At 44.0% G+C, this 16,109-nt stretch overlaps 1 protein-coding gene across 3 annotated transcripts in view; it reads left to right on the top strand.

Moving 5' to 3' along the window:
• The first annotated feature begins 561 nt into the window (after window positions 1–561).
• immt (inner membrane protein, mitochondrial (mitofilin)) overlaps window positions 562–16,109 on the top strand; it is a 69,492-nt gene continuing 53,944 nt past the window's right edge. For all 3 annotated transcript variants that reach the window (XM_072576322.1, XM_072576312.1, XM_072576303.1), the window contains exon 1: window positions 562–788. In XM_072576322.1, coding sequence (XP_072432423.1) covers window positions 750–788 — 39 coding nt within the window. In that variant the 5' untranslated portion in view covers window positions 562–749. The remainder of the gene's footprint in view (window positions 789–16,109) is intronic.

Raw genomic sequence — 16,109 nt, 5'->3', positions numbered from 1 at the left:
GAATATAATCTGGAAAATTCTTTATCACAGAGAGTTATTGAGGCTGGCTTATTAAGTATATTAATGGCTGAGAAATATTTTATTCAGTCACAGAATAAAAGGCTATGAGGATTAAACAGGAAATTGGAATTGAGAATGATCAGATCAGCTATGACCTCATTGAATGGCAGGACAAACTTGATGAGCCCAATGACCTGCTTCTTCTCCGACGTCTTATGACTTTATTTCTGTGCTATAAAATTATCCTGGGAGGTTTTGATGGATGAGGTAGGGGTAGGTAGCATCTCAGTACAGGGGTGGGGTGGAGTGCGGAATGATTCCCAATGGGCAAGTCACTCGTCAGATTGCAGACACAGCGGGGCTCACAGGTCTCTCTCTCGATCAGATGTGACTTGAACTGGATGCTACTAGCTCAGAGGTGGAGATGGGAACACTCCACCACAGGAGGAGACCTGTAAAGAGAAACTGTATCTTTAGCAGCCATCAAGGTTGGTTGTGGGAATGCCAGGATCAAGTTAGGTTGAGCAGCGGGTGCGGGCGCATGCGCGTTGGTGTGGCGCAGCCTCTGTCAGACGGAAAGCGGTCAACACGGTCACTCCCGCCTCAGAGGGAGAGAGTGAGGTTGGAGGCTGCACCTGAATCTCTGACTGTCTGGTTTTTTTTTAAAATTCAAAAATGTACTGATCCGGGGTACAGCGGAGTACTTTCCTTCATCGAAGAACATAAAACCGTCGAGAGGTTAAGGGAAAATGTTGAGGGCTTCATGGAAAGTAGCTCCGCCGTTGAAGGTAGGAAGGACCCGGGCGGCGGGCGAGACGGATGGATTCTGACATTAAACAGGCCCGACCGACGATATTTACTTTTGTTGTTTTCTCCGGAGTGTCCTTGTCCGTGGTTGCCGCTTCCCAATGTCCATTGACAGAGAGGGGGGGGGGGGGGAGGTGGGAGTGGGGTCGCATGTGGGGGGAGGGGAAAGAATTGAAGCTTGGAGTCGGGCCGTTAGTTCAACCTAACCGAGTTGTCTGCGTGAGGCGGTGATTGACGCACGTTTGTACCAATCGGCAGAGGCGGTCGCTGGGAGTGACCAATCAGCAATGAGAAAGGGGATGGGGGGGGGGGCTGGTGAGACATCAAGATTGGTTGAGCGACAATGACACGAGTGGGAAATGCAGGTTTCTGGATGTGGAAAGAGGGAAAAGCAGGCTTGATATTTGTCAATTCAATTAAAGACGCGTTTGTTATCGTTCGTATCTGCACCACCACCACCCCCGCCCCAGTAAAACTGGCGACGCTGAAGAAGGCGAGACTTGAAAGCCATTTCATTTTTACAGAGAAAACGGCGTGACCTTGTACGTGAATAAAGCAACTTCGTGCATGTTGACCAGGAAAAGGCATGAACCCATTTTGTTTTAAGCCTTTTCAGTTCTTGTATTTTCTTTCAACTTTCCTGATTTCCCATGTACTTTAATATGTGGCAGTGCATAGCTCAGACCACCAAAGCATTTTCTTAAGAGTTTGTAAACCCACTGTATATATTTCAGGGTAATGTATTTTAGTTGAAAGTTGTTATTTCATTTGTGAATGAAAGGCTGAGACCTACAGTGAAAATATTGGGGGGGATGGGGGCGCGGTAACAAGACACATCAGTACATGGCTTAGGTAAAGCTTATGTTTAAAGATTGTGGGAGAAGGGAAGCAAAGTTTACCCTCGTCACTGTTGTTCTAAATGTAATTCTTTATGTGCAGCAGAGGAAAAAAAAGATAGTAACGTGCTATTGGTATGACATTAATCTAATTGTAAAGTTGACTTTTGCTTGGTTGTAAATTGAATATGCCAGGTGATTGGGATTCTCAATATGGGCTGTTGTGGTGTAGTGGTAGTATCCTTACTTCTAGGCCAGAAAGTTTGGATTCAGGTTGTACTTGTCGCATCAATGTGTCATATGTCTGAGAAGATTGTTTTGAAACAGTGATCAGAAACGGTCTACATAAGTAACCATGTTGGTAATGTTGCTAAAATAAAATGCCGCAGATGATGGAAATTGGGTGTGAAAATAGCAAAGGCTAGTAAAACTCAACAGGTCTGTGGAGATAGTTAAGTTTTCAGGATATTAGGAACGATGTATAATTTCAACTTTAGTTTATATTTTGTGTTTTTTAAGTTTTAATTTTGTTAGCAAGGTTGTCTTTGTGGACTTTGTATCACAACTTTTGGCAGTCTGTTTGTATACATCCGTTGCTGATGAGGTTGAATGTTCAGTGCATTTATATAAAAAAAAGTAGAAAAAAATTGTTTTCAAGTGACAGGATTTCAAGTCGTTTCAGAGATTGAAAGCAGGAGTATTAAGTATATTCTAGTAAGAAATCCTGCAGCATTGCTGATAATTGTGTTTAAGGAAACTCTTATTTGCTGTAAGTAGTGTTTTAGTTTATAATTCATTTTAGGTGTCTCAGGATACCAGCTGTAGAAAAGCATCTACTGAATACCATGGAATTTACAAGAAGGAAACAGGTTGCAGATGTGCCAGCCTGCGCAGGCAACTTGAGGGTGGAGATGGTGGGGAATCTTTGAGGTTTGCTGTTGCTGCAATAAAAAGAATAGTATAAGTCTAGAATAATTTTGATGTCTACTGAAATCTTTCCAAAACTCTTTGTGGAATGTTGGTTAGTGTTGTATATTTTATTATTCCCTTGTTTAATACACATTTTGTGTGTTAAATGCACACCTGTAAATGTTGTTCAGTACCCGACCTCCACTGTTTTTAAACAAAACAAAAACAAAGTTTGGGTCTATTGAGGTACATTTTCCTCTGGAATCTGTCTTAACATTGCTGGGGTCATAAAAGGGTTGATGACTTTTCATCAGAACTGGGGAGAAATTAGACTTAAGTTTTTAAGCTGATAATGTTTCATGTTTGCAGTTAGCACAATGTGCATTGCATGGTTTGGATCTGTAACTTGAATCTGTTGCTGTACAAAATGATCAAACTTGTTCTGTTTAATTTTCACTTCTATCAAGTTGATGTAGTTTTTTTCAGTGTTAGTTCATTACAGCTTTAATTGTTTGTAACATCTGACTTTGTCTATCTTCCGTAATTTGGATGTCCTTGGAGAGGGAATATGGAGTGACCGCTGACGCACTTGAGGCTTTCTGCAACTTGTGAAAATCTATATGATACTTAGAAGACATGATAAGGTAGATGCTGAGAGGTTGTTTCCCCCCTTGGGCGAGAGTTTAGAAACAGAGGGCACAATTTCAGAGCAAAGGGTCATCCATTATTAGAATTGAGGAGGAACTTTTTTCTGAGAGCTGTGGCTTTTTTTTATTGCAGAAGGTTATTGAAGTTTGGATCTTAAGTATATTTAAGACTGAGAGAACTCCTGATTCTCTTACAGATTAAGAAGATATCAGTCACAGTCTCACTCGATGGGCTGAATGGCCTACTTCTTCATCTTATGGCTCAGCTGAGGGGCTGGAGTGCATTATTTCCAACCACAAAAGCATTCCAATTTAAATTTTAAATTTGGATGTTTTGATTTATTTTTGTAAATAGAGCCCCTTTTAAAAAGTGTTCATCTTTAAAATTTTGTGTATTTGGTTTAATTTTGTACGTTCTTTTGAAAAACATCTTCTATTACGTAACAATAGACGGTAGAGTTATACACCAAAGTAGCAGGTCTTTCAGCCCACTATATCTGTGCTGTCAGATAAATATCTAACTATAGTAATCCTGTTACGTGAACTTGGTTCATAGCTTACAATTAGGAGAAAGTGAGGACTGCACATGCTGGAGATAAGAGTTGAAAAGTGTGGTGCTGGAAAAGCACAGCCGGACTGGCTCGAAATGATGACTGACCTCCTCAGATGCTGCCTGACCGGCTGTGCTTTCCCGGCATCACATTCTTCAACCCATAGCTTACAATACCCTGGCATTTAAAGTGTTCATCTAGATGCTTCTTAAATGTTGAGTTTGCAGCTTGGTCCTGCTTGTTAGGATGGGTAAGACCATCAGATATAAGAGGAGCAGTAGGCCATTCAGCCCATTGAATCTGCTGCACCATACAATGTGATCATTTCAGAGGGAATGGAGTGTAAAAATTGCTATTCCTGTTATTTGTTGAAGTTGTATGCTAGCCTTTTGTGATTTAAGCATGAAGATTCCCAAATCCCTGTGTGCTGGGATCACCTCACATTTCTGTACATTACATTCCATCTGCCAAATTTATGCAAACTTGCTTAACCAGTTGATATGCCTTTGCAGACTCTTTGTCACTCTCATTATTGCCTTTCCACTTATTTTTGTATTATGCGCAAACTTGGTTATAATACATTCATATTGCTTATTCGGGTCATCGTAATATACTATGTGGTTTTGACTTCAACATAGATTTTGTGGCACGTCACTAGTTGCAGGTCGACAACATTAAAATGCCCTCCTTGTTAAACTCAGTTTTCTATTAGATAGCCAGTCGTCTATCCATGCTAATATTCTTCAGGGTTGGGGGTGGGTGTAAGGTGAGCAGAAGATAAAGCAGGGTGGTGAGTTAGGAATAGGTGAACATAGAGGGTACAATTTGGTTGGTCAGTGGGAAGAATGAATCTGGTTGGTGGCTAGAAGGAAGGGTCGATCAGAGGAATGGAAGGGAGTCGGGGGCTGGGAAGGGAGAAGTCAATGTTGAGTCCTCCAGGCTTTAGGCTGCTCAGGCGGAAGATGAGGTGTTCCTTTTAATCTGCGGTCTGATTCACGTGACAATGGAGGAGGCCAAGGATGATCGTGTTGGAAAGGGAGTGGGAAGGGCAATTAAAATGGGTGGGGACTGGGAGGTCAGGTTGGCCCCTGCTGGTCTGGCTAAGATGCTTGGCGAAACATGACCCGAGTTTGGTCTCCCTGATGTAGAGAAGACCACATCGGGACCATCAGATACAGTGAACTAGGTTGGAAGACAGGCAGGTGAACCTCTGTTTCATCTGGAAGGACTGTTGGGGCCCTGGATAGAGATGTGGGGGATGTGGTGGTGGTGTGCCAGCATGTTTTGCATCTTTTACGTTTGCAGGTGAAAGTACCTGGGGGTTTGGGGGGGTTAGTGGGGAAAGTGGGGCAAATCAAGGATTGATGAAGAGAATGGTTCTTGCAGAGAAGGGTGGAGAGGGAAGATGTTCTTGGTGGTGCAGTCTAATTGGAGTTGGCGGAAGTGTTTAAGAATAGTACGTTGGATGCAGAGACTGGTGGGGGTAGGTGAGGACAAGGGGAATCCTGTCTTCTTTGTGTTTCGAGAGGGGTGAGGTTTAGAGCAATGGAGCGGGGAATGGAGGAGGTGCAGTAGAAGGGATAAAGCATGTTGTCCAAAATAGGTGGACTTCTTGGATGCTTGGGAGTGGACTGTCTCCTGTCTGAGCAGATGTGGCGGAAGTAGAAGAACTGGGAGAGTGGGATGGAGTTCTTGCAGAAAACTGGGTGGGAGAAGATGGAGTCCAGGTAGTTATGGGAGTTTGGATTTATAGTAAATGTCCATCTGGATTCATGGTATTGCAGCATATGCAATTTCTTTGCCCCTTTGGAAGTGAAGGGCAAGGGCAGGAGTCCAGGGATCCCTGGATGTAAAAGGAAGCTCAGTCATAGAGTCAAAAAGTCATACATCATGGGAACAGACCCTTCGGTCTAACCACTCCCCGCTGACAATCCCAAAATAAACTAATCTGACCTGCCTGCTCTTGGCCCCATATCCCTCCAAACTTTTGATATTCTTCTACTTATCCAAATATCTTTTAAATTATGTAACTGTACCCACATTCACCACTTATCCAAGAAGTTCATTCTACATGCAAACCTCTATGTAAAAAGTGTGCCTATCGTGTCTTTTTTTTAGACCTCTCTCCTCTCACCTTAATAAGGTGCCACCTAATTTTGAAATCCCCCATCTTCGGGAAAACACAACTACCATTCACTCTATCTATAACCCTCATTATTTTATAAACTTGTATTAGGTGACTTCCCAACCTCCTACACTCCAGTGAGAAAAATCCCAGCCCCTCTCCAGCCTTTCTGTATAACTCAAACTTTCCATACCTGGCAGCATCCTGGTAAATCTTGAGCTTAATAGTATCCTTATAACTGGGTGACTAGGACTGGTGTCAATCTTGTGTGTTGGAGCTGTCCCCATCCAGCAAGTGGGGAGTATTCCATCTTGCACTTGTGCTTTTATAGATGGTGGACAGGTTTTGAGAAATCAAGAGGTGAATTACTTATTGACCTGTGTTTTTTGTGTTGAGTCCAGTTGAGTTTCTGGTCAATGGTAACCCCGAGAATGTTGATACTGGGAGATTCATTTGTGTGGTGTGCTACTTTTTAGCCCAAGCCTGGATGTTGTATTTGAACATGGACTGCTTCAATATCTGAAATTGCAAATGGTTCTGAATATTGTGTAATCATTGGTGAACATTCCCACTTCAGAACTTATAATGGATGGAAGATGGTTGGGCTTAGGATAGTACCTTGAGGAATTCTTAGAGAGATGACTGATCTTCAACAATGATAACAATCTTCCTATGTGCTAGTGACTCCAACCAGCAGTAAGTTTGCTTCCTGATACCCTTGATTCTAGTTTTGCTAGAGCTTCTTAATGTCACATTCAGTCAAATACAGCCTTGATGTCAATGTCGTTACTCTCATCTCACCTCTGGAATTCAGAGTCTTCTGTCCATGTTTGAATCAAGGCTCTAACGAGGTCAGGAGCTTAGTGGCCTTGGCAGAGCCCTAACTGGGCATCAGTGAGCAGGTTATTGCTGAGCTGGTGGTGCTTGCTAACACTGTTGATAATATATTCCATTATGTTGCTGATGATTGAATGAACCGATGGGGCCGTAATTGTCCTGCTTTTTGTGTACAGGACATATCTGGTCCATTTTCTTCATTGTCAGGTAGATGCTAATGTTGTAAGTCTACTGGAAGAGCTTAGCCAGGGGAGCGGAAAGTTCTGGAGCACAAATCTTCAGTGCTAATGCACAGATGTTGTCAGGACCCATACCCTTTACAATACCTAGTCTCTCCAACTATTTCTTGAATTATGTGGAGTGAATTGAACTGGTTGAAGCCTGACATCTGTGATACTGGGGACCACTGGAGAGGCTGAAATGGATCATTTACTTGACACTTCTGACCTAAGATTGCTGCGACTGCTTCAGCTTTATCTTTTGCACTGGTGTATTGGGCTCTTCCATCATTAATGATGAGGGTATCTATGGAGCCTTCTCTGCCAGTGAGTTTCAAAATTGTCCCCTACCATTCACAGCTGTAGATCTTAGATCTGATACATTGGTTGTAGGATTGCTAAGTCTATCACTTGCAGCTTGTCCTCTTTGACACACAACTAGTCATGTTTGGTATTTTCACCAGGTTGACACCTCCTTTTTGGGTGTGCATGGTGTTGCTCTTGGCGTGCGTCCTGCACTTTCCTGCATTTTTTCATTGAACCAAGGTTGATCCCCTGATAGGAATGATTGAGTGGGGCATCTGCAGGGCCACGGGTTGCAGATTGTGCTGTTGATGTTTCACAGTGCTTCATGAATGCCCAGTCTTGATTTGCTATAAATTTGTTTGAAGTCTGTTCCATTTGTGGTGGTGATAGTACCACACAGCATGATGGATGATATTCCCACAAATGTAGGACTTTGTCCACAAGGACTGTGAACCGGCCACTCACCAATACTGTCATGGACAGTTGGGTTTGCAGCTGTCAGCTTGGTAAGGATGGGGACAGGTATGCTTTACCCCCTTGTTGGTTCCCAAAACAAATGCTGCACACCCAGTTTAACAACTCTCTCTTTTAGGACCCTGCCAGCTTGATCAGTAGAGGCATAGAGATGTACAGCATGCAAACAGATCCTTCAATCCAAGTTGTCTATGCCAAGCATACATTCTAACCTAATCTAGCCCCATTTTCAAGCACTTGGCCCATATCCCTCTAAACCCTTCCTATTCATATGCCCATTCAGATACACTTTTAAATGCTGTAATTGTACCAACCTCCACCACTTCCTCTGGCAGCTCATTCCACACATGCACCACCCTCTGTGTTAAAATGTTGCTCCTGATGTCCCTTTTATGATTAGATTAGATTACTTACAGTGTGGAAGCAGGCCCTTTGGCCCAACAAGTCCACACTGACCCTCCGAAGAGCAACCCATCCAGACCCATTCCCCTACAATTACCCCTTCACCTAACACTATGGGCAATTTAGCATGGCCAATTCACCTAACTGGCACATCTTTGGACTGTGGGAGGAAACTGGAGCATCCGGAGGAAACCCTCGCAGACACTGGGTGACTGTGCAAACTCCACACAGACAGTTGCCTGAGGTGGGAATTGAATCCAGGTCCTGGCGCTGTGAGGCAGCAGTGCTAGCCACTGAACCATCCTAGGGGGAGGGGAGATAATAGACAATAGGTGCAGGAGTAGGCCATTCAGCCCTTCTAGCCTGCACCGCCATTCAATGTGATCATGCATGATCATTCCTAATCAGTATCCTCTTCCTGCTTTATCTCCATAACCTTGATTCCACTATCTTTGAGAGCTCTATCCAACTCTTTCTTAAATGAATCCAGAGACTGGGCCTCCACTGCCCTCTGGGGCAGAGCATTCCACACAGCCACCACTCTCTGGGTGAAGAGGTTTCTCCTAATCTCTGTCCTAAATGGTCTACCCCGTATTTTTAAGCTGTGTCCTCTGGTTCGGCACTCACCCATCAGCGGAAGCATGTTTCCTGCTGCCTGAGTGTCCAATCCTTTCATAATCTTTTATGTTTCAATCAGATCCCCCCTCAGTCTTCTAAACTCAATGGTATACAAGCCCAGTTGCTTCAATCTTTCAGTGTAAGGTAATCCTGCCATTCCAGGAATTGACCTCGTGACCCTACGCTGCACTCTCTCAATAGCCAGAATGTCATTCCTCAAATTTGGAGAGCAGAACTGCACACAGTACTCCAGGTGTGGTCTCACCAGGGCCCTGTACAACTGCAGAAGCACCTTTTTTGCTTCTAAACTCAATTCCTCTTGTTATGAAGGCCAGCATGCCTTCTTCACTACCTGCTGTACCTGCATGCTTGCCTTCATTGACTGGTGTACAAGAACACCCAGATCTCTTTGTACTGCCCCTTTACCTAAATTGATTCCATTGAGGTAGTAATCTGCCTTCCTGTTTTTGCCACCGAAGTGGATAACCATACGTTTATCCACATTAAACTGCACCTGCCCACTCACCTAACTTGTCCAGGTCACCCTGTAATCTCCTAACATCCTCATCACATTTCACCCTGCCACCCAGCTTTATATCATCAGCAAATTTGCTAATATTATTGCTGGTACCATCTTCTTTATCATTAACATATATTGTAAAAAGCTGCGGTCCCAGCACGGATCCCTGCGGTACCCCACTGGTCACTCCCTGCCATTCCGAAATAGAGCCGTTTATCACTACTCTTTGTTTCCTATCAGCCAACCAATTTTCAATCCAATCTAATACTTTGCCCCCCAATACCATGCGCCCTAATTTTACTCACTAACCTCCTGTGTGGGACTTTATCAAAAGCTTTCTGAAAGTCCAGGTACACTACTTCTACTGGATCTCCCTCGTCCATCTTCAGAGTTACATCCTCAAAAAATTCCAGAAGATTAGTCAAGCATGATTTCCCCTTCATAAATCCATGCTGACTCTGTCCTATCCTGTTACTACTATCCAGATGTGCCGTAATTTCCTCCTCTATAATAGACTCCAGCATCTTTCCCACCACTGAGGTCAGACTAACTGGTCTATAATTTCCTGCTTTCTCTCTCCCACCTTTTTTTTGCCTTGCACATACCTATAAAAGCTTTTACTATCCTCCTTTATATTATTGGCCAGTTTACCTTCGTACCTCATTTTTCCTCTGCATATTTCCTTCTTAGTAATCCTCTGTTGCTCTTTAAAAGCTTCCCAGTCCTCAGTTTTCCCACATCTTTGTTATGTTATACTTTTTCTCTTTTAACTTTATATGTTTCTTAACTTCCCTCTTCAGCTATGGCCGCCCATGCCTCCTCCTGGGATCTTTTGTTCCTTTTAGGAATGAACTGATCCTGCAACTTCTGCATTATACTCAGAACTATCCGCCATTGTTCCTCCACGGTCCTCCCTGCTAAGGTATTGCACCATTGAACTTTGGCCAGCTCCTCTCTCATAGCTCCATCGTTCCCTTTATTCAACAGAAGTACTGTCACTTCCGACTGTACCCTCTCCCTCTCAAATTGCAGATTGAAGCTTAATGTATTATGGTCACTACTTTCCAATGGCTCATTCACTTCGAGGTCTCTGACCAATTCTGATTCGTTCCACAATACCAGATCCAGAATTGCCTTCTCCCTGGTTGGCTCCAGCACCAGCTGCTCTAAGAATCCATCTCTTTGGCCCTCTACAAAGTCTCTTTCTTGAGGTCCAATACCATCCTGATTTTTCCAGTCTACCTGCATGTTAAAATCCCCCATAACAACTATAGTAACATCTTTGCGACACGCCAATTTCAGCTCCTGATTCAACTTACATCCGACATCCAGAGTACTGTTTGGGGGCCTGTAGATGACTCCCAAGAGGGTCATTTTACCCTTGTATTTTGCAGCTCTATCCACACTGACTCTACAATCCTGACTCTAGATCCTCGCGCGCAAGGGACTGAATATCTTCCCTTACCAACAAGGCCATCCCACCCCTTCTGCCGGTCAGTCTGTCCTTACGATAGCACGTGTAGCCTTGAATATTCATTTCCCAGGCCCTGTCCACTTGAAGCCATGTCTCAGTTATCCCCACAATATCGTATCTGCCAATTTCCAAAAAGGCCTCAAGCTCATCCATCTTATGCCTAATGCTTCGTGCATTCATGTATAGTATTTTTAATTTGTGACTGCTCTCACCCTTCCCATCAACCCCTATTTCACTCAACCTTACAGCATGATCCCTTTCCGAGTTTTCTGCCTCATTGATGGTTGTCTTTCTTGACTTCTCTTGACCAGATGAGGCAACTGGTGAAGCCAAGTGGGGATTTATCCACCTTTACCCATTTCAAGACATCCAGCACTTCCTCCTCTGTAATCTGGACATTTTACAAGATGTCACCATCTATTTCCCTACAGTCTATATCTTCCATATCCTTTTCCACAGTAAATACTGATGCAAATTACTCATTTAGTATCTCCACCATTGTCTGCAGATCCACACAAAGGCTGCCTTGCTGATCTTTGAGGGGCCCTTTTCTCTCCCTAGTTGCTCTTTTGTCCTTAATGTACTTGTAAAATCCCTTTGGATTCTCCTTAATTCTATTTGCCGAAGCTATCTCATGTCTCCTTTTTGCCCTCCTGATTTCCCTCTTAAGTATACTCCTACTTCCTTTATACTCTTCTAAGGATTCACTCGATCTATTCTGTCTATGCCTTGCATATGCTTGCTTCCTTTTTTCTTAACCAAGCCCTCAATTTCTTTAGTCATCCATTATTCCCTATACCTACCAGCCTTTCCTTTCACTCTGACAGGAATATATTTTTTCTGGATTCCCGTTATCTCATGTCTGAAGGCTTCCCATTTTCCAGCTGTCCCTTTACCTATGAACATCAGCCCCCAATCAGCTTTCGAAAGTTCTTGCCTAATACTGTCAAAATTGGCCTTTCTCCAATTTAGAACTTCAACTTTTAGATCTGGTCAATCCTTTTTCATTACTATTTTAAATCTAATAGAATTATGGTCGCTGGCCCCAAAGTCCTCTCCCACTGACACCTCAGTCACCTGCCCTGCCTTATTTCCCAAGAGTAGGTCAGGTTTTGCACCTTCTCTAGTAGGTAGTTTCACGTACTGAATCAGAAAATTGTCTTGTACACACTTAACAAATTCCTCTCCATCTACACCTTTCACACTATGGCAGTCCCAGACTGGAAAGTTAAAATCCCCTTCCATAACCACCATATTATTCTTACAGATAAGTGAAATCTCATTACAAATGTGTTTCTCAATTCCCCGTTGACTCTTGGGCTGGGTTTATAATAACAATCCCAATAAGATGATCATCCTTTTCTTATTTCTCTGTTCCACCCAAATAACTTCTCTGGATGTATTCCCAGAAATATTCCCCCCCCCCCCCCACCCCCAGTACAGCAGTAATGCTATTCCTTATCAAAAATGCTACTCCCCCTCCTCTCTTGCCCCCATCCCTCCTTTCTGTCCTCCCTATAGCTTTTGTACCCTGGAACACAAAGCTGCCAGTCCTGCCCATCCCTGAGCCACGTTTCTGTAATTGCTGTGATATCCCAGTCTATGTTCCTAATCATGCCCTAAGTTCATCTGCCTTTCCTGCTGAGCCTCTTGCATTGAAGTAAGTGCAGTTTAGTGTTGCTACCAAGCACCAAGCCACTCTTGATCGTGAACATTCCTAACCAGTTTGTGCCCTTGCCATCCTCTGCATCCCCAGTTGTTGTTCAATATGGTAAAGTATGATTCACCAGCTGGGTGAGGACTGTATGTGGTAATCAGCAGGAGGTTTCCTTGCCCATGTTTAACCTGAAGCCATTAGACTTCATGGGCTCCAGACTCCATGTTGAGGGCTCCCAGGGTAACTATTTGCTGAGTTTATAGCACTGTGTTGGGTCTGTCTTGCCGGACACAACATATCCTGGAGTGGTGGTGGTGTTGGATCTGGACATAGTCATACTCACATACATACCTTACAGCCGATGTCAGGCTGTTGCTTGACAAGTCTGAGAGACAGTTCTTCCAGTTAGAAGGGCGAATTTGCAGAGTCGCCAGGGATGTGTCTGCCATTGTCTTTTCCAGTGCCTTGGTCAATGCCTGGAGGTCCATCTGCTTTCATTTCTTTGTTGACACTTCGTAGTGATTGATATAACTGAGTGGTTTGCCAGGCCATTTCAGAGAGCAGTTGAAGGTCGGCCACATTGCTGTGCGTCTGGAGTCGCGTGTAGGCCAGACCAGATAAGGATGGCAAATTTCCTTACTTGGATGCAGCATAGAAGGTACTCGAGCAAAATTTGCAGATAACCACAAAATAGGTGGGGAAAAGAGTGGTTGTTATGGGGGACTTTAACTTTCCTGATATTGACTGGGAAAGCTATAGCTCGGGTTCGTTAGATGGGTCGGTATTTGTCCAATGTGTGCAAGAGGGTTTCCTGACACAATATGTAGACAGGCCAGCAAGAGGTGAGGCCATACTGGATTTGGTTCTGGGTAACGAACCAGGCCAGGTGTTAGAATTGGAGGTAGGTGAGCACTTTGGGGATAGTGACCACAATTCGGTGACTTTTTTACTTTAGTGATGGAGAGGGATAAGTGTGCACTGCAGGGCAAGAGTTATAGCTGGGGGCAGGGAAATTATGATGCGGTGAGGCACGATTTAGGATGCGTGGCTTGGAAAAGTAGGCTTCAAGGCAAGGGCGCAATTGATATGTGGAGCTTGTTCAAGGAGCAACTATTGAGTGTCCTTGATAAATATGTACCTGTCAAGCAGGGAGGAAAGGGTCGTGTGAGGGAGCCGTGGTTTAATAAGGAATTGGAATCCCTTGTTAAAGGGACGAGGGCGGCCTATGTAAAGATGAGGCGTAAAGGTTCAATTGGGGCGATTGAGAGTTATAAGGTAGCCAGGAAGGATCTGAAGAGAGAGCAAAGAGCAGCAAGGAAGGGACATGAAAAGTCCTTAGTTGGTACGATTAGGGAAAACCCAAAGGCTTTCTATAGGTATGTCAGGAATAAAAGAATGACTAGGGTAGGAATCGGTCCAGTCAAGGATAGTAGTGAGAAGTTGCGTGTGGAGGCTGAAGAGATTGGGGAGATACTGAATGAATACGTTTCGTCAGTATTCACTCAGAAACAGGACATTGTTGCCAATGTGAATACTGAGTCACAATTAATTAGAATGGACGTTTTGAGGTATGTAGGGAAGAGGTGTTGGAAATTCTGGAAAGGGTGAAAATAGATAAGTCCCCTGGGCCTGATGGCATTTATCCTAGGATTGTCTGGGAAGCAAGGGAGGAGATTGCAGAACCATTGGCCTTGATTTTTATGTCCTTGTTGTCTACAGGAATAGTGCCAGAGGACCAGAGGATAGCAAATGTGGTTCCCTTGTTCAAGAATGGGAGTAGGGATAACCCTAGTAACTGTAGGCCGGTGAGCCTCACTTCTGTTGTGGGCAAAGTCTTAAAGAGAATTGTAAGGGATAGGATTTATGAACATTTATGTCCATGTACACAGATCTCTGAAAGTTGCCACCCAGGTAAATTGTGCGGTGAAGAAGGCATCTGGCGTACTGGCTTTTATTGGTAGAGGAATTGAGTTCCGGAGTCCTGAGGTCATGTTGCAGTTGTATAAGACTCTGGTGCGGCCTCATCTGGAGTATTCTGTGTAGTTTTGGTCGCCATACTATAGGAAGGATGTGGAGGCACTGGAACGGGTGCAGAGGAGGTTTACCAGGATGTTGTCTGGTATGGTAGGAAGATCGTATGAGGAAAGGCTGAGGCACTTGGGACTGTTTTCATTGGAGAAAAGAAGGTTTAGGGGTGACTTGATAGAGGTGTACAAGATGATTAGGGGTTTAGATAGGGTTGACCATGAGAACCTTTTTCCATGTATGGAGTCAGCTATTATGAGGGGGCATAGCTTTAAATTAAGGGGTGGTAGGTATAGGACAGTTGTTAGGGGTAGATTCTTTACTCAGCGAGTCGTGAGTTCATGGAATGCCCTGCCAGTAGCAGTGGTGGACTCTTCCCTCTTTATGGGCATTTAAACGGGCATTGGATAGGCATATGGAGGATAGTGGGCTAGTGTAGGTTAGGTGGGCTTGGATCGGCGCAACATCGAGGGCCAAAGGGCCTGTACTGCGCTGTATTTTTCTATGTTCTAAAATAAGTTGCAATAAAGAAGTAAGTAATTTTGCAAGTGGGTATGGATCGGTGAGATGAAGGGGCCAAACGTTGGCAGCTGGAGTTTATGTGGATAAGCATGAGGCTATCCATTTTGTGCTTGGAATTAAAAAGGCAACTTTCCTAAATGGCGAGATGCTTCACAGTGCTTTGGTGCAAAGGGATTTGGGTGTCATCTTGCATGAATTGCAGAAGACTGGTAAGTAGAGTACAACAGGTAATAAGGCAAAAGGAATTTTGGCACTTGTTGCTCAAGAAATAGGGTTTAAAAGTAGGGAAGTATTGCTGCAGCTTTACAAGGCATTAGTGAGACTGCTGAAAATGTGTTGCTGGAAAAGCGCAGCAGGTCAGGCAGCATCTGAGGGGCAGGAAAATCGATGTTTCGGGCAAAAGCCCTTCATCCTCTCTTCCTGGTGAAAGGCTTTTGCCCTAAGTGTTGTTTTTCCTGCTCCTCGGATGCTGCCTGAACTGCTGTGCTTTTCGAGCACCACTCTAATCTAGAATCTGGTTTCCAGCATGTGCAGCCCTTGTTTTTACGTTGTGCTTTTCTCGTACCACACTCTTAGACTCTTGCTCCATAGCCTACTATGCCTTGGCAGTTTAAGTGCTTGTCCCGAAGCTGCTTATATGTTACAAGAGTACCTGCTTTTAGCACCCTCTGAGACAGTGTGTTCCATATTTCTGCCACCCTTTGGTTGAAAATATGTTTCCTTGGTTCTCCTCTAAACCACTTACTTCTCACGTTTAACTTGTGCTGTCTGTTGCTGAACGATTCTCTTGATCTACCCTGTCTATACCTATCATAATTTTGTATATGTCAGTCAGATACCCTGCCTTGGCCACCTCTGCTCAAAGGAAAAGAAACTCAGCTTACTCTTTTAAAGAGAAAGGAATGCTCCCTTACTTTTAACTGAAAGTAAGCTTTCCTCGACACTGTTCCCGTCCAGGGACAGCATGGGGTTGAATACAGATGTGAACCTTCCTTACGCTCTGAAATAAATAATACCATTCTCAAGAAACACAGGGATAGCATGGGATTAAATACCGAGTAAAGTGAACTATACTCCATGGTGGCACAGTGGTTAGCACTACTGCTTCACAGCGCCAGAGACCCGGGTTCAATTCCCGCCCCAAGCAACTGTCTGTGTGGAGTTTGCACATTCTCCCTGTG

The sequence above is a fragment of the Chiloscyllium punctatum genome, chromosome 1 (genome assembly GCF_047496795.1).
Source record: "Chiloscyllium punctatum isolate Juve2018m chromosome 1, sChiPun1.3, whole genome shotgun sequence".
Lineage (NCBI taxonomy): Eukaryota > Metazoa > Chordata > Chondrichthyes > Orectolobiformes > Hemiscylliidae > Chiloscyllium > Chiloscyllium punctatum.
Note: the sequence above shows the minus strand (reverse complement) of the source record. Positions and strands in the feature narration are given on the sequence as shown.